The 26,397-nt window shown below is 37.3% G+C and overlaps 1 protein-coding gene across 4 annotated transcripts in view; it reads left to right on the top strand.

Moving 5' to 3' along the window:
• IQUB (IQ motif and ubiquitin domain containing) overlaps positions 1 to 26,397 on the top strand; it is a 131,226-nt gene that overhangs the window by 19,241 nt on the left and 85,588 nt on the right. For all 4 annotated transcript variants that reach the window (XR_013829936.1, XM_079932475.1, XM_079932476.1 and 1 more), the window contains 2 exons: positions 10,361 to 10,571; positions 19,199 to 19,374. Coding sequence is in view for 3 of the 4 variants with exons in the window: in XM_079932475.1 (XP_079788601.1) it covers positions 10,361 to 10,571; positions 19,199 to 19,374 (387 nt within the window). In the remaining variant the exon portion in view is untranslated. The remainder of the gene's footprint in view (positions 1 to 10,360; positions 10,572 to 19,198; positions 19,375 to 26,397) is intronic.

The raw sequence follows: 26,397 nt of genomic DNA, 5'->3' as shown, positions 1-26,397 counted from the left end.
TTTTTTTTTTTTTGGTTTGACTAAAGTTTTCTTTTCCTTTTTTTTTTGTTCTTTCATAGGTCAGAAGTAGGTACTTTGTTTCTATTTTTCTAGTGGTTACTCATAAAAAAATTTTAATGGACTTAATTTTTTAATACCAAATGCATATTTAATCAGGCTCTATATATTGTCCATGAACAAGTCAAGGACCCTAGCAGGCTTTTCTTCATTTCTTCTTCCTCCTCACTCACTCCTCCTGTTCAGTGAGGACTTGATCTGGAATTACAATTGTATGTATATTACATCATTATAATTTACTATATAATTATAACTTCCTATTGTTTTTATATATTTACATCAATGTAATATATAAATTTTTTCAAATGTGTTATATTTAGCTTAAAACCTTTTTTGGAAGTTTTTGCTTACTTCTTTAATTTTTCCTCTTTATTCTTTTGTTGTTGTTCTCTTTATTTTTTATTTTATTTTATTTTGTTTTTTTCGAACATCTTTATTGGAGTATAATTGCTTTACAATGGTGTGTTAGTTTCTGCTGTATAACAAAGTGCATCAGCTATACGTATACATATATCCCCATATCTCCTCCCTCTTGCATCTCCCTCCCACCCTCCCTATCCCACCCCTCTAGGTGGTCACAAAGCACCGAGCTGATCTCCCTGTGCTATGCGGCTGCTTCCCACTAGCTATCTATTTTACATTTGGTAGTGTATATATGTACATGCCACTCTCTCACGTCGTCCCAGCTTACACTTTCCCCTCCCCGTGTCCTCAAGTCTGTTCTTTATTCTGGTCCTACCCCTAAGTTCTTCATAACCTTTTTTTTTTCTTTCAATTCCATATTTATGTGTTAGCATATGGTATTTATTTTTCTCTTTCTGACTTACTTCACTCTGTATGACAGACTCTTGGTCCATCCACCTCACTACAAATAACTCAATTTCGTTTCTTTTTATGGCTGAGTCATAGTCCATTGTATATATGTGCCACATCTTCCTTATCCATTCATCTGTTGATGGACACTGAGGTTGCTTCCATGTTCTGGCTATTGTAAATAGTGCTGCAATGAACATGGTGGTACATGACTCGTTTTGAATTATGGTTTACTCAGGGTATATGCCCAGTAGGGGGATTGTTGGGTCATTGCTACCATTGTTGGGTCATATGGTGGTTCTATTTTTAGTTTTTTAAGCAACCTCCATACTGTTCTCTATAGTGGCTGTATCAATTTACATTCCCACCAACAGTGCAAGAGGGTTCCCTTTTCTCCACATCCTCTACAGCATTTATTGTTTGTAGATTTTTTGATGATGGACATTCTGACCGGTGTGAGGTGATACCTCATTGTGGTTTTGATTTGCATTTCTCTAATGATTAGTGATGTTGATCATCCTTTCATGTGTTTGTTGGAAATCTGTATATCTTCTTTGGAGAAATGTCTATTTAGGTCTTCTGCCCATTTTTGGATTGGGTTGTTTGTTTTTTTGATATTGAGCTGCATGAGCTGCTTATGTATTTTGGAGATTAATCCTTTGTCAGTTGCTTTGTTTGCAAATATTTTCTCCCATTTTCAGGGTTGCCTTTTTGTCTTGTTTATGGTTTCCTCTGCTATGCAAAAGCTTTTAAGTTTCATTAGGTCCCACTTGTTTATTTTTGTTTTTATTTCCGTTTCTCTAGGAGGTGAGTCAAAAAGGATCTTGCTGGGATTTATGTCATAGAGTGTTCAGCCTATGTTTTCCTCTAAGAGTTTGATAGTGTCTGGCCTTCCATTTAGGTCTTTAATCCACTTTGAGTTTATTTTTGTGTATGGTGTTAGGGAGTGTTCTAATTTCATTCTCTTACATGTAGCTCTCCAATTTTACAAGCAACACTTATTGAACAGGCTGTCTTTCTCCATTGTATATTCTTGCCTCTTTAATCAAAAATAAGGTGACCATATGTGCATAGGTTTATCTCTGGGTTTTCTGTCCTGTTCCATTGATCTGTCTTTCTGTTTTTGTGCCAGTACCATACTGTCTTGATTACTGTAGCTTTGTAGTGTAGTCTGAAGTCAGTGAGCCTGATTCCTCCAGCTCCATTTTTCTTTCTCAGGATTGCTTTGGCTATTCGGGGTCTTTTGTGTTTTCATACAAATTGTGAAATTTTTTGTTCTAGTTCTGTGAAAAATGCCATTGGTAGTTTGATAGGGATTGCATTGAATCTGCAGATTGCTTTGGGTAGTATAGTCATTTTCACAATGTTGATTCTTCCAATCCAAGAACATGGTATATCTCTCCATCTGTTTGTATCATCTTTAATTTCTTTCATCAGTGTCTTATAGTTTTCTGCATAGAGGTCTTTTGTCTCCTTAGGTAGGTTTATTCCTAGGTATTTTATTTTTCTGTTGCAGTGGTAAATGGGAGTGTTTCCTTAATTTCATTTTCAGATTTTTCATCATTAGTGTATAGGAATGCAAGAGATTTCTGTGCCTTAATTTTTTTATTCTGCTACTTTTGATTAGCTCTAGTAGTTTTCTGGTAGCATCTTTAGCATTCTCTGTGTATAGTATCATGTCATCTGCAAACAGTGACAGTTTTACTTCTTCTTTTCCAATTTGGATTCCTTTAATTTTTTTTCTTCTTTTATTGCTGTGGCTAGGACTTCCAAAACTATGTTGAATAATAGTGGTGAGAGTGGGCAACCTTGTCTTGTTCCTGATTTTAGAGGAAACGGCTTCAGTTTTTCACCATTGGGAACGATGTTGGCTATGGGTTTGTCATATATGGCCTTTATTATGTTGAGGTAAGTTCCCTCTCTGCCTACTTTCTGGAGAGTTTATTATAAATGAGTATTGAATTTTGTTGAAAGCTTTTTCTGCATCTTTTGAGATTATCATATGGTTTTTATCCTTCAGTTTGTTAATATGGTTTATCACATCGATTGATTTGCATATATTGAAGAATCCTTGCATTCCTGGGATAAACCCCACTTGATCATGGTGTATGATCCTTTTAATGTCCTTTTGGATTCTGTTTGCTAGTATTTTGTTGAGGATTTTTGCATCTATGTTCATCAGTGATATTGGCCCGTAGTTTTCTTTTTTTGCGACATCTTTGTCTGGTTTTGGTATTGGTGATGGTTGCCTCGTAGAATGAGTTTGGGAGTGGTCCTCGCTCTGCTATATTTTGGAAAGTTTGAGAAAGATAGGTGTTAGCTCTTTAAATGTTTGATAGAATTTGCCTGTGGAGCTCGCTGGTCCTGGGCTTTTGTTTGTTGGAAGATTTTTAATCACAGTTTCAATTTCAGTGCTTGTGATTGGTCTGTTTATATTTTCTATTTCTTCCTGGTTCAGTCTCGGAAGGTTGTGCTTTTCTAAGAATTTGTTCATTTCTTCCAGGTTGTCCATTTTATTGGCATATAGTTGCTTGTAGTAATCAATCTCTCACGATGCTCTGTATTTCTGCAGTGTCAGTTGTTACTTCTCCTTTTTCCTTTCTAATTCTGTTGATTTGAGTCTTCTCCGTTTTTTCTTGATGAGTCTGGCTAATGGTTTATCAATTTTGTTTATCTTCTCAAAGAACCAGCTTTTAGTTTTATTGATCTTTGCTATTGTTTCCTTCATTTCTTTTTCAGTGATTTCTGATCTGACCTTTATGATTTCTTTCCTTCTGCTAACTTTGGGTTTTTTTCCTTCTTCTTTCTCTAATTGCTTTAGGTGTAAGTTTAGGTTGTTTATTTTGAGATTTTTCTTGTTTCTTGAGGTAGGATTATATTGCTATAAACTCCCCTCTTAGAACTGCTTTTGCTGCATCCCATAGGTTTTGGGTTGTTGTGTTTTCATTGTCATTTGTTTCTAGGTAGTTTTTGATTTCCTCTTTGATTTCTTCAGTGATCTCTTGGTTATTTGGAAGCACACTGTTTAGACTCCATGTGTTTGCAGTTTTTACAGTTTTCTTTCCTGTAACTGATATCTAGTCTCATAGTGTTGTGGTCGGAAAAGATACTTGATACTATTTCAATTTTATTAAGTTTACTAAGGCTTGTTTTGTGACCCAAGATATGGTATATCCTGGAGAATGTTCCATGAGCACGTGAGAAGAAAGTGTATTCTGTTGTTTTTGGATGGAATGTCCTATACGCATCAGTTAAGTCTGTCTTGTTTAATGTGTCATTTAAAGCTTTTGTTTCCTTTTTTATTTTCATTTTTGGTGATATGTCCATTGGTGAAAGTGGGGTGTTAAAGTCCCCTACTCTGATTGTGTTACTGTCGATTTCCCCTTTTATGGCTGTTAGCATTCGCATTATGTATTGAGGTGTTCCTATGTTGGGTGCACAAATATTTACAATTGTTATATCTTCTTCTTGGATTGATCCCTTGATCATTATGTAGTGTCCTTCTTTGTCTCTTGTAATAGTCTTTGTTTTAAAGTCTATTTTGTTTGATATGAGAATTGCTACCTTCTGTTGATTTCCATTTGCATGGAATATCTTTTTCCATCCCCTCACTTTCAGTCTGTATGTGTTCCTAGGTCTGAAGTGGGTCTCTTGTAGACAGCATATATATGGGTCTTGTTTCTTTATCCATTCAGCCAGTCTAGGTGTTTGGGTGGAGCATTTAATCCACTTACATTTAAGGTAATTATCGATATGTATGTTCCTATTACCATTTTCTTAAGTGTTTTGGGTTTGTTATTGTCGGTCTTTCCCTTCTCTTGTGTTTCCTGCCTAGAGAAGTTCCTTTAGCATTTGTTGTAAAGCTGGTTTGGTGGTGGTGAATTCTCTTAGCTTTTGCTTGTTTGTAAAGGTTTTACTTTTTCTGTCAAATGTGAATGACATCCTTGCTGGGTAGAGCAATCCTGGTTGTAGGTTTTCCCCTTTCATTACTTTAAATATGTTCTGCCACTCCCTTCTGGCTTGCAGAGTTACTACTGAAAGATCAGCTGTTAACCTTATGGGGATTCTCTTGTATGTTGCTTGTTGCTTTTCCCTTGCTGCTCTCAATATTTTTTCTTTGTATTTAACTTTTGATAGTTTGATTAATACACGTCTTGGCATGTTTCTCCTTGGATTTATCCTGTTTGGGACTGTGTGTGCTTCCTGGACTTGACTGACTATTTCCTTTCCCATGTTAAGGAAGTTTTCAACTATAATCTCTTCAAATATTTTCTCAGACCCTTTCTTTTTCTCTTCTTCTTCTGGGACCCCTATAATTCTAATGTTAGTTCATTTAATATTGTCCCAGGGGTCTCTGAGACTATCCTCATTTCTTTTCATTCTTTTTTCTTTATTCTGCTCTGTGATAGTTATTTCTGCTATTTTATCTTCCAGGTCACTTATCCGTTCTTCTGCCTCAGTTATTCTGCTATTGATTCCTTCTAGAGAATTTTAAATTTCATTTATTGTGTTGTTTATTAATTTTTGTTTGCTCTTTAGTTTTTCTAGGTCCTTGTTAAATGTTTCTTGTATTTTCTCCATTCTATTTCCAAGATTTTAGATCATCTTTACTATCATTACTCTGAATTCTTTTTCAGGTAGACTGCCTATTTCTTCTTCATTTGTTTGGTCTGTTGGGTCTTTACCTTGCTCCTTCATCTGCTGCATATTTCTCTGTCTTCTAATTTTGCTTAACTTACTCTGTTTGGGGTCTCCTTTCCACAGGCTGCAGGTTCATAGTTCCCATTGTTTTTGGTGTCTGTCCCCAGTGGGTAAGGTTGGTTCAGTGGCTTGTGTAGGCTTCCTGGTTGGGGGGACTGGTGCTTGTGTTCTGGTGGGTGGGGCTGGATCTTGTCTTTCTGGTGGGTAGGACCACGTCCGTTGGTGTATTTTGTGGTGTCTATGAACTTAGTATGATTTTAGGTAGCGTCTCTGCTAATGGGTGAGGTTGTGTTTCTGTCTTTCTAGTTGTTTGGCATGGGGCGTCCAGCACTGGAGCTTGCTGGCCGTTGGGTGGAGCTGGGTCTTAGTGTTTACACGGAGATCTCTGGGAGAGCTCTAGCCGATTGATATTATGTGTGGCCAGGAGGTCTCTGGTGATCCAATATCCTGAACTCGGCTCTCCCACCTCAGAGACTCAGGCCTGACACCAGATTGGCGCAACAAGAGCCTGTCAGCTACACAGCTCAGAATAAAAGGGAGAAGAAAAGAAAGATAGAAAAAATAAATAAATAAAAAGTTAAAAAGAAAATTATTAAAATAAAAAAGTAATAATAAAAGAAAAAAAAAGAAGAGAACAACCAAACCAATAAACAAATCTACCATTAATAACAAGCACTAAAAACTGTACTAAGATAAGCATAAAAATCAGAAACAAGTCAGTCACAGACAGCAAACCCCAAGTCCACAGTTGCTCCCAAAGTCCACCACCTCAATTTGGGATGATTTGTTATCTATTAAGGTATTCCACAGATGCAGGGTACATCAAGTTGATTGTGGAGATCTACTCTGCTGCTCCTAAGGCTGCTGGGAGAAATTTCCCTTTGTCCTCTTTGTTTGCACAGCTCCCAGGGGCTCAGCTTTGGATTTGGCCCTGCTTCTGCGTGTAAGTCGCCTGAGGGCATCTGTTCCCTCCCAGACAGGAGGGGGTTAAAGCAACGGCTGATTAGGGGGCTCTGGCTCACTCAGGCCTGGGGGAGGGATGGGTACGTTAGTTATAATTGGAATACTGGGCGAGCCTGCGGCTGCAGAGGCCAGCGTGTCATTGCAACAGCCTGAGGTATGCCGTGTGTTCTCCCAGGGAAGCTGTCCCTGGACCACGGGACCCTGGCAGTGGCGGGCTGCACAGGCTCCCAGGGGGGCAGTGTGGATAGTGACCTGTGCTTGCACACAGGATTCTTGGTGGCTGCAGCAGCAGTGTTAGCATTTCATGCCCGTCTCTGGTGTCCGACCTGATAGCTGCGGCTTCCGCCCATCTCTGGAGCTCATTTAGGTGGTGCTCTGAATCCCCTCTCCTCGCACACCCCGAAACAATGGTCTCTTGCCTGTTAGGCAAGTCCAGACATTTTCCCGGACTCCCTCTCGTCTAGCTGTGGGGCATTAGCCCCCTTCAGGCTGTGTTCACGCAGCCAACACCAGTCCTCTCCCTGGGATCCAACCTTCAAAGCTCAAGCCTCAACTCCCAGCTCCCGCCCACCCAGGCCGGGGAGCAGACAAGCCTCTCAGGCTGGTGAGTGCCAGTCGGCACCTATCCTCTGTGCAAGAATCTCTCCGCTTTGCCCTCCTCACCCCTGTTCCTGTGCTTTCTTCCATGGCTCTGAAGCTCCCCCCCGCCCACCCCCCATCTCCACCAGTGAAGGGGCTTCCTAGTGTGTGGAAACCTTTCCTCCTTCACAGCTCCCTCCCAGAGGTGCAGGTCCCATCCCTATTCTTTTGTCTCTGGTTTTTCTTTTTTCTTTTGCCCTACCCAGGTACCTGGGGAGTTTCTTGCCTTTTGGGAAGTCCGAGGTCTGCCAGTGTTCAGTAGGTGTTCTGTAGGAGTTGTCCCACGTGTAGATGCATTTTTGATGTATTTGTGGGGAGGAAGGTGATCTCCATGTCTTACTACCTCTGCCGTCTTGAAGGCCTCCCCCTCTTTATTGTTCTTGTTGGAACATATTCTCTAGTAATTATTTCAGATATTACACATGGGAGGTGAACCATCTAAGTCCTATTGAATGAACCTCATTTTGGGTTTTAGTCTGAGTGGGTGTAGAAGGTTAGATTCAAACTTATTTTCAAAATTATTTTATTTTATAACTTTGAAGCTGTTTTTGATTAAAAGTCTGATGTCAATGGGATTCTCAGTTCTTTGTTTCCTCTTTCTGGAAGATTTTAGAATTTTCACTTAATCCTTAGTCACCTTACTGTGATGTGCTTGAGACTTGGTGATGGATCCTTTCTATCTGAGAGCTCATGTCTTTAGTTTGGGGAAATGCTCTTCTATTATATTTTGAGCAATTTCTCTAATCCAACTTTCTTCATTCTGTCTGGAACTTGTATCAGACATATTTTGGAATGTCTACATTTATTTTCCATGGCTCTTAATATTCCTCCATTCTTTCTAATTTTTACGGCCTTTCAACGTGCATTCTAAAAGATTTTCTTGTCTAAGTTTCTTGCTTACTAATTCCCTCTTAGACTCTGCATGTTCTGTAGATCAGCAGAATAGATTATAGGAACCTATTCTTCCCATTGTAGTAAAGCTTAACCTGGGCATGAGGCTGCAACACTGAAAACTGCATTTTATAACCTCTTTTCTATGTTGGTGAGGCCAAGGAACTAAGGCCTGGAAAAAAGAAATGTGAGGGGAAATGATGTGTGCCCCTTCTGGGTATTGCTCTTAAAGTGACTGGATTGCAGTTCTTTTGTCTTTTCCCCCATTCTACTGACTAGAAGATCAGCCACTAGGAAACACAAGTAGGGAGCCATTTGTAATACAGCACAGAGCTTCCTACTAGTCCTAAACTGCTTGCCAATCCCTGGGCCAATCCCTGGAGTATCATGCGAGAAGGGAAAAACTAAGTTGTTTAAACAACTGTGTTTTAGTATCCTTAATGAGTTTAACAAGTTTAATAGCCCCCAAGATAAACACATTGTACTGATTTTTTTTTTAATTTCAAAGATAAAAATGTTGTCACAGTCTTTTGTTCCTTCTTTTGTATTGATTCAACAGCCTTTCCTTTCTCTCTGAAAATGTTAACTCTATCTAGTCTGGTCTTGTTTTTTGTTTTGCTTTGTTTTGTTTTACTCTAAAAGAGTGGTTCTAAAACTTTGGCATGCAGCAGAACATGTGGAAAATTTGTAAATATACAGAATCCATGCCCACCCCAGAATTTCTGATTCATTAACTGTGGGGTGGGCCTGAGAATACGCATTTCTAACAATTTTCCAGATGCTGCTGCTGCTGGTGGGCTGGCCACCATACTTTGAGAACCTCTGTTCTAGTAACTCTCTTTCACACAAATGTAAATTCTTCTACACTGAATGAGGAACCTTTTATTCTGTTGGCTGTTGTCAAATCTTTGGTTACTCTTGGGTGTGTACTCAAGAGTATTTGAAATTTCTGATGTCCAAAGTGCTACAACACATTTGTTTACTGTAGCCTTACCTCAGTGGCTTTCAGGGATGTGCAAGGCTTGATTCTGGGAGGCAGCTAGTTTTCTGGAGAGGGGGCTTCTATTCATTCTGGGCGTCACCAGCTTTCTGGGACACCAACCACTTTTGCCTAGAGGCAAATACCTCTGATGCTCTTTACCTAAATTGTTTTAGAGGAGCCTGTCCCTTTTGCATTTTTCAAGCAGTCACCTTGTTAGTTGCCCTAAGACCCCTTCTGCTCACAGGATCCACCAGTTTTGGGGTTGAAACATCTTAGAGACACTTCTGTGTTTTCTAGCTTGCCTCTCCAGTGCATGATTAGGCTGTAGATTCCTTCAAATTCCACCCTTGCTCTGTGGGGGGTTTTCCGGTGTGGACCAGAAAACCTGAGACAAATTTTAAAAGAGCTGTAACACTAATTCCTTCTTCAATTTATTCCACGTGCCTCCTTTCTTGAAGGGAATTCTTTAAAGTTTCTGTTCTGTTGGAGGACTCCTTCAGTATGATCCAATATCTTTATTGATTTCTGCTTCTATAATTTTTCTGTAGTCATCAGGGGTTAGGATGAGGGGAAGGGACGTGTCAGCATATTCTCTACCCTCAAACTTGATCTAGCCTCTCTATATTTTACTTTTTTTAAATGAGTTTACTAAATAAAAACAAAAAATCTCTCAGTTATATCGCAAGCTTTTTGTAACTCTAGTACTGTATTATATACCTTCAGACATATATATTTTTCTTACAATTTAATAAATACATGTTTGCTTCGGTGGTTTCCACATATAACCTACCCACTGTGTAGTTAGTAAATACCATTTTTTAAAAGGTATGAGCCTATGCTAATGACAATTAAGAAAAAGTAGGTAACAGTACATAGTATTCATAACAGTAATAGTATTTATTGAGGACATGTGGTGTACCAGGCTTGAGGTAAGCACTTTATATGCATAGTATTATTATCACTGTTTTGCACCTGAGGGTACTAAAGTACAAAGATGGCAAGTAACTTACCCAAATTAACTAACTAGTGAGTAGCAGAGGGAAGATTTAAACTAAGCTGTACTCCAGACCTTGTGCTCTTAACTTCATACTAACTGCCTCCTGTGAAGGTATACTTGCTACTAGATTTCAAAGTCAGATAGCTGATGTGCATTATCTATGACCTTTCTGTTATAATGTATGTGAGAATACATGGAATAGAGCTGAAACTAGACTCTCAGTATTTTTTAGTACTTATTGAATTGGAATAGAAATAGTCATTGTTGCCTTTCATTGTGTAATAAGGTTGACCATATTTTATTTTCTTTAAGTATAGGTAATTGTGATACAGACTTACTACAGACGATGGCATGCTAAAGCTGTGGTAGACAATTTAAAAAGACAGAAAATGTTAAGGTTGCAGTGGGAAGCACAGGAAGAACTAAGGAAGATAAGAGAAAAAGAAGAGTGGATGAAATTGGATTATTACCGGAGGCATAATCCTCAAACAAAAGAAGATTTTGAACTTCTTTACAATGCAATGGAACGTAAGTTTGAAATAGGCTTTGCATAAAATATTAATTTTATAATTTTTCATTAGTAGGAAAAACAGGTTTACTAAAGACAAAAGGGGAACCTTATTATTTTAGGAAGATGTCTGGGGTATCTGGACTAGAGAATTTTAAAAGATGAATAATGTCTTACATTTGGGACAGGAATTAAGGCTGGTGTGAAATTGGAAACGCTTTTATATTAACAATGGATGAATAAAATGTGACTACAGCTCTGTGAATTATTCAGTTTTAGTATGTTATCTCATTTGCTACTCATCCCCATGAGATAAAAAGAGAAAGTATTGTCCAGTCTGTTTCTCTGATGGTCTTGGGAATTTGTGAACTCAGAGTTGAACTGTCTTGAACCCCTCAGTCCAGCATTCTGTCTCTGATTCTGCTCTTTACAGGAGATACCTTTTTATTCCCTTCTACTAATGATTATAAATATATATATATGTATATGTATATATATTCCCTACACATTTGATTTTATGGCTTATTTCATCCATAGGATGTGTGCTAGTCATTGACACAGTTAAAAACTTCCGTTACTTGAACAAGCCAATCACTCCCTACTTTGGGCAGTATATACACTGTTCTTCTTGAAGCTTTTCCCCAATACCCACCTTCTAATCTCAGCTTAAATATCACCTACTCAAAGCCTTTTGTGACTGACAGTGCAACTGGGACATCCTATTACCATCTTATGGTTCTCACTGCATACCAACTTTTCATTTATAACACCACAATACGTTTTTTTTAACATTAATTTCACTACTGGACTGTAAGCTCCGTAAATGAATGACTCATTTATTTTTTGGATGATCTCTTTTTCTGTGTTTAGCTCACATGCCCAACAAATACTGGTAGAATGAATAAGTGAATGAATGAAGGGAAACCCAAGGATGTAGCCATGCAACTGTCTCTAGCTTCTGCTTTCCCAAGAGTACCTCTAAAGTAGAAGTAACCAGAACAGAAGAGTTATTTGTTACCTTAGATACCAGAAAGTGAAGTTGGGCTCTTGTGATGACATAGAAGAATTAAAAAAATTAAAAGTAGCCTCAGTTATTTTTTTAGTTGAATACGGTCTTTTTATCCAAAGAAATAATAGTCTTTGACTTCTCTATGATTATTCATAATATTAACTTTAAGTAAATTTTCTTACTATAACGTTGTTTCTTTATATACTGTTTATTTGTGGACGTTACTATGTGCTCTGTTACTCAGGTCATCCTTTCCTCTCTAATCGAATACAATTTTAGGTGTCAGATATCAGGTCTATTTAAATAGCTATATGATAATATGCTATTTACTGAAGATGATACAATTAAACACTAGGTCTAACAAGCAATAGTAATACATCTATCTCTTTGATAAATGGAAGAAAATGGAAATGAAATTTCTTACATAAAAGAGACATCTCTTAGTTTTCTTCCAGGCCTAAAATTCTAAATTAGAACTCTAAGAATAATTTAAAGTTCTGTTTTGTTGTAGTTAAAATTCTGGTTCACAAGCTCAGTAATTTACATAGCTCTTCTATTTACTATAGTTTTCATTCCATATTCTTTACTCCAGTGTTTGAAACTGTTGCCCCCTTGTGGCTCATAGTGACAATTGCATAGTTTGAATTACAACTCCTAATAAAGTTTAACTTTTCCTCCAGGTAACCTGTTGCTTAGTAATAAAAGCAAAATGATATCAATTTAGGAAAATGAATTTAACTATATAAGATAATATGCTGTATCAAAGACAAGACTATCTCTGGGCAACAGTGTTTGATTTTTTTTTTTTTTTTTTTGCGGTACTCGGGCCTCTCACTGTTGTGGCCCCTCCCGTTGCGGAGCACAGGCTCCGGATGCGCAGGCTCAGTGGCCATGGCTCACGGGCCCAGCCGCTCCGCGGCATGTGGGATCTTCCCGGACCGGGGCACGAACCCGTGTCCCCTGCATCGGCAGGCGGACTTTCAACCACTGCATCACCAGGGAAGCCCCAACAGTGTTTGATTTTTATGTCTTTTTTTTTTTTTTTTTCTTATATCAGTATGTTGAGGGCAACTTCTTTCATTGATCTGACTGGTCACTCTTATCTCAGACTCGGTATAGGAGTCATTATCTTGAGGAAATGTCTCTTATCAACATGGATTAGGCTCAGAGCCTCTTTTCCTTGCCCCATTATTCTCTGTGCATACCATTCTCTTAACTGTCCATGTCTGTACCTAGGACACCAGATAGGACCTTGTTCATTATGTCTAATAAATGTTTGTTGAATTGAATCTTCTACCCTTTGTCTTGTTTTAACTAGTGGAAATGGTGTTTTCTGACTCGTCTCTAATTATTACCTCTTGATCTCAAGGTCCCTTGACTTCTAGCTTCTGGAGACTCGCTGGCCCCAGTCCTTTGACAGATCTGGCCCTGGGCTTTCAGTCTGAATCTTTCTTGGTTTTTTTCCATTCAGGCTTCCAGTCTGTGATAAGAATTTTAAAAAGCAGATGCGTATAAACTGCCAGTGACAGACAAAATATTGTATGTTCTGCTGTTTCTTGTTTGGAAATAGCAAGTTTATTAGATCTCAGAAATTTTAAAATGTGTATGGACTTTATATTTTAGTGCTATCCTTTCATTTTATAATTGAACTTCAGACCCTGGAAATTAGGTAATTTGTTCAAGAATGTAAGTTCAGGTTATAAGATAAATGTATTCTTTGAAAGGAACCGGTTGCTTTCATATCTTTCTCTTTAAAAATATTGGAGGTTATTGACATCTGTTATGGGCTGAATTATGTTCCCCCCAAATTCAGATGTTGAAGTTCTAACATCCAGTACCTCAGAATGTGACTGTATTTGGAGATAGGGCCTTTAAAGAACTAATGAAGAAAAAGTGAGCTCCTATGGGACCCTAGTCCCGTATGACTGGTATCCTTATAAGAAGAGGAGATTAGGACACAGACATGCACAGAGAGAAGGTCATGTGAAGACAGTGGAGGAAGGTGGCTCTTTATAAGCCCAGGATAGAGGCCCTCAGGAGAAACTAATCCTGCTATCACCTTGATCTTGAACTTCCATCCTTCAGAACTGTGAGGAAATAAATTTCTGTTATTTAAGCCTCCCAGTCTGGTACTTTGCAATGACAGCCCTAGCAAACTAATGTAGGATTCCAATTTTTTTTGTTTGCTTTTATTATCATTCCCAGGGAGCATATATTTTATGAAAGCAGGAAGAATCTCTCATTTTTCTCAATGTCTTCTCTGTATAGTTCTGGAAACTGTCAAATCAGTTATGAAATCAGTTTTATATAGCTGTTCCTGGTGTCTGTGTTTTTCTATTCCTTATTAGTAGTGGGTCATGGTATTTTTCTGATGCCATGTTCTATCCTTTACTGTAGATTTACAGGGAGTTTGTTCATCTAATGGAGAATTTTATTGGAATTAAGGTCCATTATTTTCATACTTCTAATTAGCTTCATTGGGTTGTTTCCTTTTTAAAAGTCATACTAATAATTTAAGCAAAATACAAAATCTGAATATATATGGATATAACTGTATTTGAATACACATATGTATAGCTCCAGATTCACCCAGGACTTAAGGATTAATCTAGCAGATCAGTATATTGCTTTTTGAGGTTGGCAGAATAGCTTAAATATCCTAGTGGCCTAAATTTATTACTGGTCCCAAAGGTTTCTAATGTAAAACTGGGAAGTAAAATACGCTTACTAATATCATTCAGATTTATTTGCTTTCTGGGGACATCCATATAATCCCATGAGGTAAATATTCTCAGTTATTATTTCCACAAGCAAGCAATCTTCCTCTTTATTCATATACTGCCTTTTAGTATATGGATATTGTCAAAGTTTTAAAGCTTTTTGGTTGGTAAAACTACTCTTAAATGATAAGCTCATCAATCATGGATTTTCTGGACTTTCATAACATAATTTAGCCCTTAAATTTACAATCCTTTTGCTGAACACAATTTAGCTTTTAAATTTACAAATCCTCTTTTCGAATAGACCAAACTGTACAGTATCTGAATAATGTATTCCTGGTAAGAGACAGAATGGGATTCTTATAAAGAACACAAGTGACAAGTCCTTGACCTGATCAGGATGATTTCAAATTGAAATTTGAGAGGAGGAAGAAATAATATGATAAAATTATAAAACTAGATATCATGAAAGGCAGTGGTTATAACAGAGGAGGGCCAGAAACAACATGACTTGAGATATTTACCTTTCGATGCAGGGACTAGTATTAAAGTAAACTTGAAATTTTAATAGAAGAAGGAAAATATTTCTAATTATATAAATTATATATAAATGTAATATATTCTGAAATATCCCTGCAACACGATGAGAGAGTAATCATGCCTGAAATATAACAACAGAAGAATATATTTTACTTGATTGAATCATATCTAATAGAAGATAAGAGGAAGTAATCTTATGTCAAGAGTTGATTTACCCAAAGGAAGTCTTTAAAACTAATGGTGAAAAATGTCAGGCTTTTGGGTAAAGATAAATGTAATGACAAACAAAAATTCTGTCCCAGTGGAAGGATTTTACAGTCTATCCAACTAGGGAGAGGCAGAGACACGTTTGCTCCTTCAAGAAGGCATTATGTCTTTCTCACTTTTGTATGTACCATCAAACTTTATAGAGTTCTTTCAGATAACAATTGCTCAAAAATTGTAGTTGAGTATTTTGAATTGGCGAAGAAGTGATAGGATTTTGACAAGTATTGATATAATAACCAGATCAGGGAACTAGGATTTTTGAAGTTCAGATAAAAAATAGGCTTGATTCTATGGCCAGAGTGTAGTTCATGAGACTCTGAAGCTTCATCATTCTGACAATAAAGTAATAAATCGTCTCTACATAAAAGGAAAGAATTACATGGCTAATGAAGTAAATATGGCTTTCCAGTAGTAAAGCACCTAATAAGTTCACATTGAAAAGAATTGTGATGAATGTCAAAGACTAGAGTGACTTTTTGGAATTGTTTGTTCAGAATAAAGAACAGTAGGTCACTGCTTCTACTTTTGTTTTGCTTCCATGTTCTGTGAAGAGCAGAAAACAAATATGGCTCAAATGAGTTCAGGTTCACAGTCCAAATGTATGTCCCAGGGGATCAAAGCCATACTGTTACCTTTCAGTATTCATGGAGAATGGGAGGTGTGCCCAGAAGACATGACCTTCCAGAGGAGGCTTGTGATTAACTGTCACATACATTACATCTTTTTATAACTCTGCCCGGCTCCCTGCCCCAATACACACTTTGCAGGTGCCTGATTTAAATATGAGGCTTACTTATGTAAAATTCCCCCAAATTGACCTTACTGCAATTTTTGTTTCATCCTATGCATTTTGATATGTAGTGCTTTTATTTTTCTTTCCTTAATTGTTGACACTCATACCTTTTACTTCTTATTTGATTAAAATGTTATTTTTGATAGTATTGCTTACATTTCCAAGCAGATGGGAATATATTTCTTTTTTAAACTTTTGTTATTAATTGTAGTTGAATTGTACTGTGTCAAAAAATGCAGTTTTCGATGTTTCTGATTTGGGGGATTTATGTTTTCTTCCATTCCTACTCCTAGAATTTATATAACTTTATATAAATGCTTCATAGAACTTCGAAAATAAGATATATTTTCAGACTTTGGTGTTCAGAGCTTGATGTATATTAATTAATTTAAATTGGTTAATCATACTGTGTCAGATATTTTTTGTTTTTAATTCTTCTTTACTTGACTGTCATAGATTAACTCATTTGTATTTTATTTATGTTTATATAATATAAAATATACTCACTACAGTAGTATTTATAACTGATACAAGTTTTGCTTTTTATAGCTTGATGGGATGTGATTTTCAGTGTAAATATTCATGAGAGTCATACCTTTCATCATAAAATTATCTTCTATCCCAAGGGATGAATTTTGAGTGTTTTCCCCCCTATTTTCAATATATTAATATTGCTGTATCTGTCTTTTTTTTTTTTTTTTTGCGGTACACAGGCCTCTCACTGTTGTGGCCTCTCCCGTTGCGGAGCACAGGCTCCAGATGCGCAGGCTCAGCGGCCATGGCTCACAGGCCTAGCCGCTCTGCAGCATGTGGGATCTTCCCGGACCGGGGCATGAACCCGTGTCCCCTGCATCGGCAGGCGGACTCTCAACCACCGCGCCACCCGGGAAGCCCTGTATCTGTCTTTTTTGTTGTTCATATTTACCATCCTTTTATGTTTAACCTTAGTCTTTGGCATCACTTTGTGCCTTCCAAAAACATCATGTCATTGAATTTTTAAAAAACCATAATATTTTATTTTCAGTCAAAAAAATCGAACCATTTCATATTTTTCAATATAATGATTATGCCTGATTTTGCTTCTCTCATCTTGCTTTATGCTTTTTATTTCTAATTTTTTTGTCTTTTTCTGCACAAACATTTATGATTGTTACTCTTTTCTGCAATGATTTGAAATGTAAGCATTCTTTTTTTATTCCTTCTTAAAGTTTTTCAAAGACGTTCTTAAAACAGGTAAACTATCAAATGGATTCATAGCCTACCATTTTCTCTAGTTCTGAGTCCTGAGTTAAGGTTTACTACCTTCTGCTAGAGGGTCCATTTTCTGAGATGAAACAACAGCAGTTTGGGGGACGACATTTGTGCCTCCTTGAGTGTCTTCCAGTCGAATCTGCACTGTGTCTTACGGAAATTGCCCTGAGATTTCTATCACGTGGATCACACCTCTCTCTGATTTTCAGTACTGCTTCCGGTCTCTCCCTCTCCTCCCCCATTTCATGTTTCCTGTATCATTTCTAGAAGAACTTAGGAGAGAGGAGTTGGAGTTAACAGCCTGTATATAAACCTCCATCTTGTCAGAAATTTGGTATGCCATATATTAAAGAGGAACTAGGCCTGGATAGGACATGAAATTATGTCAAATAATATGCAATTTAAGAAAGGGAAGTGTTTTTGTCTGGAAAAGAGAAAGCCTAAGTGGACTGTGACAGCTGTCTTCAATGCCATGCGGTGCAAAGAATAGACTGACTGTTTAGCCTCACAGGCTAGGACCAGGACCAGGGTGAGCAAGTTAAACCTGTCCAAGCTGCTGGGAGATGGGGAGGGGTGTTGAACTGTTTAAAATCTAAGGTTCTTTCCAACATTATTTTTCCTTTAATATAAATAAGTTTGACACTTTTGAAATATGGGATATAAAACAGTTTTCTTCCCCAAATTTAACATGTATAAGAATTGAATGGAACACTTGTTAAAATAAAAAGTTCTGAGCCCAGCCACTTTGATTTATTTAAGTTTGGGGTAGGATCTTGCACTCTGTATTTTCTGAGGTTAATTTTGAGAATATGGTGTAATCTTTAGGTAAAGTGAGTTTATAAAAGTACTATTCTTTGGCATTTTATGGTTTTGTTTTAGGGTGTATTTCATGCAACACATTCTATTTTTAATTTTTATTTTATATTGGAATATAGTTGATTTACGATGTTGTGTTAGTTTCTGCTACACAGAAAAGTGAATCAGTTATACATATACATATATATATTCTTTTTCAGATTCTTTTCCCATATAAGTTATTACAGAGTACTGAGTAGAGTTCCCTATGCTATACTGTAGGTCCTTGTTGATCATCTGTTTTATATATAGTAATGTGCAACACAGTCTTTGTTGATAGTAACCAACACTTTAAAATATTGTAGATATTATTCTAACTTAATTCATTGGTTTGAGTAAAGTGTAAATGTAATTACTTTATAACATTTGCTGATATAATTAGGGTTTTGTAAAGAAATGGAAAATCGTTCTAAAAGTGCTAATAATGAAGAAAACAATTGAAGTCAACATTTCTACATAAAACTGTCAATTTGGGTACTGGGGGAAGCAGACACCAAGATGGAGTTTGAAGTGAAAGATACAGGGAAGAGACAGCAGGGAAAGGCAAAGAAAGTCTTCAGATTGAGATGTAGGTTGACACCTGTGAAAGCAGAGAGGGAAGGAATGAGGACGAGGGATGGATATCTTCAAACAGGTAGAGTTCTGAGGAAGTCTGAGCCGGCCTGACGGTCAGCTCTGATTGACCACAGAAGAGACCACTATTGGGCAGACATGGCCAGGCCCTGCTTCCCCCATGGTTCTTACTCATTGACTGGGAGTAAGTGTGGGAAAAGTGTGGCCTCTGCTCCAATATGGCGGCAGATCCGAAGTGCTATAGCTGGTACTGTCAGCTGTACTCCTAGCTACAGGTACTCTCTTGAAGGGAGATCTGAGCAGGACACGTTCATGGCTGCCACAAATCCAAGCCATATTTCTTCCAATACTGGGGGGTGTGCATGCTTACTTGGAGGCATAATTTGACATGATCTGTACTGATGTCTTACAGCTTCTGTTAGTTTGACTCTACTTTTATTGCTTTACATCTCTCAGCTTTCATTTCATCCTATTTTTTTTCATATATCAGGTGTACAATATGAATGATTCTATTCATATATAATTTTATTTAAATTGTTATAAAAATAAAATACACTTGTCTGGAGGTGATAGTAAAAAATGTTCTGTAAAGATGTGGGATTATAAAAACTCAAAGAGTCTTTTATGTTATTCCTCTAGTCTGGAGGCAAGAAGAACTTGCACGCATTAACCAGTCTTTCACTGGAGCTGAAAGGAAAGCTGCTTTGTGTGAACTCCTGGAAAAAGAGACCCAGATAATTGCTTCCATTGGGAGACATAGATACATCGCTTATACGGCTAACCAGGAAGCATCGATACAAGCTTTTTTGGATAAGGTTATTGAAGTAACAATTATTTAAATATGAATGTATCCTGAATTTAAAAACATAGAATAATGAACTAAAGAAGAGACTTACATTGTAAGAATTTGTGTGAATTTTGTTTAGTATTTTGGTGACATATTTATTTAAATTTTGTATATATTTTTCTTCTTATACAGCTTTAGATTTTCACTGCAGCCTAGAATAACGATTGACAAGTCACATAAAATTAACGTGTTCTTAAGAAAAGAGCTATGAAGGGAAAAATGGAGACACCACCTTTGTGGCTCTGTTCATTTAGACTTAGGCTGGCTATAGAAATTAGATGAATTGCACACCCTGATAAAATGTAGAGTATTGAAGTCACAAAATGTCTGGATCTGCAGTGCCCCATAGTAAGCAACCTGGGGGAAATAGCTATAGACTAGTGTTTCTGCTTTTGTTCACCAGCTCATTAAGTGACTAGAAATTTCTGACCCAAAGGATATATGATTATTGAAAACCATGAAAACATACAATTAAGGGAAAAACTAAAGTAATTACCCTTTTGTGGTGAAACTGCCTGCTTGATATTGAATAGCCTGTTTCCATAGTGACCAATTTCCTTTTATAAACTTGATCTTTCCAAACAATTAAAAGCCAATCCAGCCACCAGAAGAAAAGGGATGGAGTTCTTCAAGATATTCTCGTGTAGTGATTCTGGTTGTATGATTCTTGTTATTTGAGAACATTTGTTCTTAAAAACCATATTTTTTGATACTATAAATGCCCCCCACTCACCTTACTTATACGCTCTCCTGTTTGATCTCAATTTTTCTTGTGGTTTTAACTACTGCCTGCATCCTGGAACTCCCTACAGTTCCAGGCCAGACCTCTCCTAGGAGCTTCCAAATCACATCCTGAATTGCCTACTATCATTGCTCTTTGGATGTCCCCAGAGTAAACCTCAAGTTGACATGTCAACCCCTGAGTCATATCATCTTACCTTTCCTTGACCCCTCACCTCCAAACTGATCCTCTTCTGTAACACTCGCATAATTTATCTTCTGTGAATATTTCATCATCTACCTAAGTTGCTTCAGACAGAAACCTGGGCATTGTTCTTGACGTCCCACTTAGCCACCAAACTGTCTGTTCTATTACTTTAATAATCTCCTCAGTTCTTTACTTCTTCCTTTCCAAACTCACTACCACTGCCTACAGGGAAGTGGCTCTGCCATGCACCTTGATGACCTTGCGTGTATCCAAATGCGCCACGTAAACAAAGACTTGAACCACAGCTAATCTGAGTCTTGGTGGAATGCCTTGTGATCCTGCTGGCACTGGAGAGGATGGGAAGCTTCTGAGATGTTATGGAACAGCTCCCCTCTCCTGCTTCCCTATCTCCTCTGAGAGGCTGTCATGAGACAGGTCTTGCCTTGTGTGTGTAAGCTTGACACTGATTTAATTGGATCTGGATTTCCTTCCCATCTGGATTACTTTATGTCCCCAAATGAGGCTTTCGACCTCCAGTCTCACTTCTTAATTCCCTCCTCCATCATCCGTATTGCTGCCATAGGGACCTCATTCAACACAACTCTGCCCCTGGCCCTCCTTGTTGCCCTCAAGGAACAAGGACTTTTATAGTCGATTCTTGGCACACCTGACCCATCCCACAGTTGTTTATCATCTCTGCTTGCACACTACAGCCATACTGTTTCAGCTATGCTCAGTTACTTGCACGTTCACAGAAAGACCACATGCTCTCAATGCCTTTGCATCTGCTGTGGCCTCTACATGGAACATCCTTTCCTTCCTTCTTCAGTAACCAAGTAGTCACCCTTCAAAACAAGCTCAGATGTCCCTTATTCCGGGAAGGATCACTGATCCTCCTACTTTAGCCTGTACTATATACCTTCATAAGACTCTGTTTCATTTTTGTCTTAGTACATTGTGGTCAGTTTTTATTATATCTGTTTACATGTCTGAATCCTTCCTAGATTCTGAGTTTCTTAAGGCAAGAGCCATCTTTTATCTGCATAGCCTCATATCCTAGCTCAGTGCTCATCACAGAGTATCAATAAGTGCTTGTGGAGGAAGGTAGGGAGGAAAAATAAGGGAAATAAATAATGGTTTGTAATTTTTTTTAAAAAATTTATTTTATTTATTTATTTTTGGTTGCATTGGGTCTTTGTTGCTGTGCGCGGGTGGCGAGCTGGGGCTACTCTCCGTTCCGGTGTGCGGGCTTCTCATTGCAGTGGCTTCTCTTGTTGCGGAGCACAGGCTTTAGTAGTGTGATGTGCAGGCTCCACTAATTGTGGCTCGTGGGCTCTAGAGCACAGGCTCAGCAGTTGTGGCACACAGGCTTAGCTGCTCTGTGGCATGTGAGATCTTCCCGGACCAGGGCTTGAACCCATATCCCCTGCATTGGCAGGTGGATTCTTAACCACTGCCCCACCAAGGAAGCCCCAATGATTTGTAATTTTATATTTCAGGTACTATGAGAAAATATGCAGTGTAGATACTATCATTTCAAATTCTTGAATATCTTCATTCTAGAATAGCTGAGTTCTACTGTATGGAAGCCATAATATTCATACTTCTCCAGAGTCATATTTTGAGCTAAACTTATTCCTTTAGCAAGTTGCTCTATGTTGAATCCAGCTTCATCACTGGGAACTGTGTTCCTTATGTGTCTGATTGTTAACCTTAAGAGGACAGCATGGACCCAGGGCACAAGAAAGAGCTGGAGGCCTCTCAGGTGCCAATGGACAGGGAAGATGGGTGGTACTTACCTTCCCTATTTAAGGCTGAACCTTGTACAGGACTTCCTGCTTGTGCTTCATCTGCTGCTTTGTTTCCTGTAAGCGATTTTAAATTCTTGTTGTAAATACTTATACAATGTCTATTCTTCATTATGCCTGCACACCCCTCACCCCACCCCCCAATCTCCAGCTTCATGTCTAGCATTGTCCCTAAACATGTTTTAAATTATAGAGAGTCCAAAGGTAGATCAAGTCCCAACATATAAAAGCGCCTCTGGAGCCAGTTGATGACGATTACTCTCTGTCATGAAGTATAACTTTGTAAGAAGTTCTTTAAATGTCGCCAAAAAAGATGAGATGGGGAGATTTTGTTCATGAGAATTCCTGTGAGGAAGGAAGATTTTTTTTTTTTTGGTAAATACTTTGATACGTTGTGGGGTAGGATCTGAGACCCTAAAGGATCCTGAGTATGGGAAGAATTGCTCTATCCCAGGAAAACGGAAGTTTTCCAGTGTTGCCAGGAGAGAGAGTAGAGGGAGGACAGTTAGAAGGCAGTGGGACACAATGTGGCTTCTTGTAACTTCATTAATTATATCACTAATAATTGAAATATTAAGTGCAAGATGATTTTTTTTTTTTCATAAGAGGAAAAGGAGCAAGCGAAATGACTGGGCCTTAATGACTGATTCAGGGCAGCACACAAAGATACAGGATCAGAAGATGACAGGAAGGATGGAAAAGTTAGCCACAAAAACTTGTAGAAATCAAGGGAAAGGCTTTTTTGTGGGTCATAGGTTTTTGTGTGGGTCATAGGTTTTAGAATTGGGGTTCTGAACCTGTGGTCACCCCAGCTGATAAACCAGTTAATCTCACCAATCCCCAGGCTAAGACTTAGAGGAAATGGACATTTTAGCTGATACAAGAGAATTTTACCTCAGTTTTGACCAAAGTGTTATACAGGGCAAGACAAAACACAACCACGGAATGGAACAGCTGCACTTGAGGTCAATCCCCAGTCCATTACATACCCTGATTAGTCCATTCTTTAAAAATATTGACCAACGGTGACTTTTGACCTGCTTTTAACCTGTTATAGTAAGTTGTGAAATCTTTGTTATTCTAATACAAAGTCATTTAAATCACCTTTTTGTATATGGTGCCATGATAAACATCATAGAAAACAGTTAAGGTAGATTTTATAGTCTTTTGTTGTAAATAGTTATATCAGTTCTATTCTGTTTTATGCCTATCCCACCCTACCCATGCCTAGCATTGTCTCCAATAAATATTCAGGAGGAGTCAGTGTTGATTTCATGAAACTTGAAGTAACTTATTCTACAGTTTTTTTGATTGCTAAGAAAAAACAGCTTATAAGTAATCCCTGAGGCTAGATAAGGTCAGAGTTTTTTCAAATGTTAACGCTAACAACCAGGGCCATGATGCGGATTTTAAGATCCACATTTAGCACCATAACATATAGATATGTAAAGAGAATATTTACTTTCCCATAATTTGGAAATAACTCTGGAAAATAAAATTTTATGGTTTGGTTTTAGTTTAACTTCAGTGTGTCTAAGTATTATGTAGTGTATTGAACTAATATTTTATTTTTTATCTTCTTATCCTGGACACAGAATTTCTCTGAGTAGTGAATGATTACTATTTTAAATTAGTCCAATAAAAGCACTGAACTAATCAGTTATTAGGGACTCTATACTAAGCCTTCATTCTCCATAAAAAGTTTAAAGATTTTTGAAGCATTAGTTAAAAAATTTGTAATTTTATCACATCAAACATTGACATCCACAGGTTGTCAAATGTTAAAAACTCACAAATTGACAGAGGTGAAGAAATTCAGGTCAAGAAATTTGAATGAAAAATCATCAGTCAGTTTCTAATATATCTTGGGTACTGCTTACCCAAACTGTGTAAAGAGACAATTTGAATTTCTGCAAGAGGTTTTCCCTAGAGTCAAGGCCATTTATTTCTTTGATTCTCTTTGATTTACACACCACTTCTCACAATCACAAGCTAAAAAACTGCAATCTACTTTAGCTGTGTCATTTAATTTTTTTTCTCCTTACTCAGGTGGCCAACAGGTAATGGGATAGAAAAATGCAACCAGCTCTTGCCTCTCTCTGAGTACCACAGTACACAGGGGTGTCCTCTATGGACGGACAAAACCACTTTGCTGTGTAAAAGAAAAGTTGATCACTACCCAGTAGCTCTGGGGGGTTAGTGTTATTCTTAATTTGTCCCCTGAGGGTCTAGAGTATTAATTTAGGAGAAAGAAAAGACCGTCTCTCACAGTGCAGCCATTTCTTCTCTTTTGTGGAAGCTTGCTGCTCTCAAGGTTTTTATCTCTCCACCTTCCCTTCCTCAAAATGTGTCTTCCTGCTGTTCTTCTGTTCCTCTCCTCCAGAGTCTATGCTGTTTCATTTGTTGGCAGCTAAGTGGAATTTATTATGCTCCTGTTTTCTGAAGCAATTTAAGAACATGATTGTTGTACATCTCTTATTGTAGTCAAAGCATTCAAAGAAAAAAAGACATAGAAAGAGAAATAAGCAAAGTTGACATTTTCCTGCATCAGAATAAAAGAAATACCTTAAGGCCTGCAATCAGAGAAGCTTAGACTTGAAGACCAGGTTATCAGTGTTGGCAGAAATAAATCCAAATATAAAAACAACTTTGCCAAACAGATTTTTTAAATGTCATTTCAGTGCTTACACTAGGGAACTCAAACTTCAAATCTAGGAATCTTTGATTATATCACTCAGTTTCCTTTAATCTGGCTAACTCCTAGTTATTCTTCAGGTTTTATCTTAGATATTATTTTCTTTTCACCAGTTAAGGGCTTCATATCAAACTGTAGTTACCTGTTTACCTGCATCATCAAGCATAATCAACTTTTAATTATTTATTAATCTTTCTATGCTCTTAGATTTAAGAGTTCATGAACTTAGAATTTATCTACTTGCTACCTAGTACACTGACCAGTTTATAGTAAACACAATAAATACTTATTGAATGAATGAATGAATACTGTAGGCCCTGTGAAACATATAAAACTACATAAGAAATTTATTTCTTATAACCTGTAAGGAGAAATAGAGTTGTAATTATAGAACAAATTGCATTGCCCCATTGCATACTCTGTGTGTGTGTGTGTGTGTGTGTGTGTGTGTGTGTGTGTGTGTGTTTACATGTACAATAGGACAGATAATAGTGATTTCAGTGGTTTCAAACCATAGTAGTTAGGAATCTTTATAGAAAAGTTAGGATTTAAGTTAAAAATCAAAGGGTAGAAACAATTTGGATGTTAAATATATTTGGAAAAAATCCAAGGTATTACTATATCACAGTGTCTTAGATGGGGCTAAAAACTTGGAGGGAAGGTAGAGTTAAATCAATACAGCAGCTGAAAAAACCACAATAAAGTAGATGGACTAAGCATTTCATTAAAAGGTTATTGTACTTGGATTATTACAAATGAAATAACTTATCAGCCTGAAGAGCTAAAGGTATTGATCACATTACTGGAAGAAGGGAAATTACATTTAATAGAGCCACCCTGAGGAAAACTGTGTGCAAAGATTAAGGCTTTAGACTTTAGAATATTGCTATATGAAACTTAGCCTAAGATTGCTTATTCCTTAAAGGCTTTAAAAAGAGCTTTGCAGCAAACATTAGATTTCAGTAACACTCTGAGGCCTACCCCAAACAAGGCTGTAACCATTTAAAACAATATATTTTTAAAATTTCTAAGTGATAATAATTAAATCATAAAATATTTTCTTATGGAGCTATTTCCCTTTTGTAATCCTTAATAAATTTTATTAATTTTATCAATCTGCTAATTAACTGTATATTATTTAATATTAGATTTATGGCTTAAAAATAGAAATTAATCATAGGGCTGCAGCTTCTCATTTGCTAGATTAAAACTAGAGCTGAGAATCTAAAGTTTCTGATGGAGATTCCTAGCTCTGCACAACATTCATTTTACCTTTGATCAGAAAATGATGCCATTACTTTGAAAACATATCAAATATAGTTGTTAAATGGTAGCTTTGTAGTTTTCAATGTAATTTAGCTAATATGAAATGTAAAAAAATTAAAGGTAAATTGAGGCTGTAACTAAAACTTCATACTACTGTCATACTAAATACAGCCTTAAATGGTTTCTCTATTTGGCTATTCTACATTCCTGATGATTTATTTTGATACATGGCCTTCTATTTAAACTTTAAATTATATCAAATCTAAGATTTAAATGCTTGCAAGTATGGCATAA

Source organism: Stenella coeruleoalba, assembly GCF_951394435.1.
Source record: "Stenella coeruleoalba genome assembly, chromosome: 9".
Lineage (NCBI taxonomy): Eukaryota > Metazoa > Chordata > Mammalia > Artiodactyla > Delphinidae > Stenella > Stenella coeruleoalba.
The sequence above is the reverse complement of the archived record's forward strand: the minus strand, read 5'-3'. Positions and strand labels throughout refer to the sequence as shown.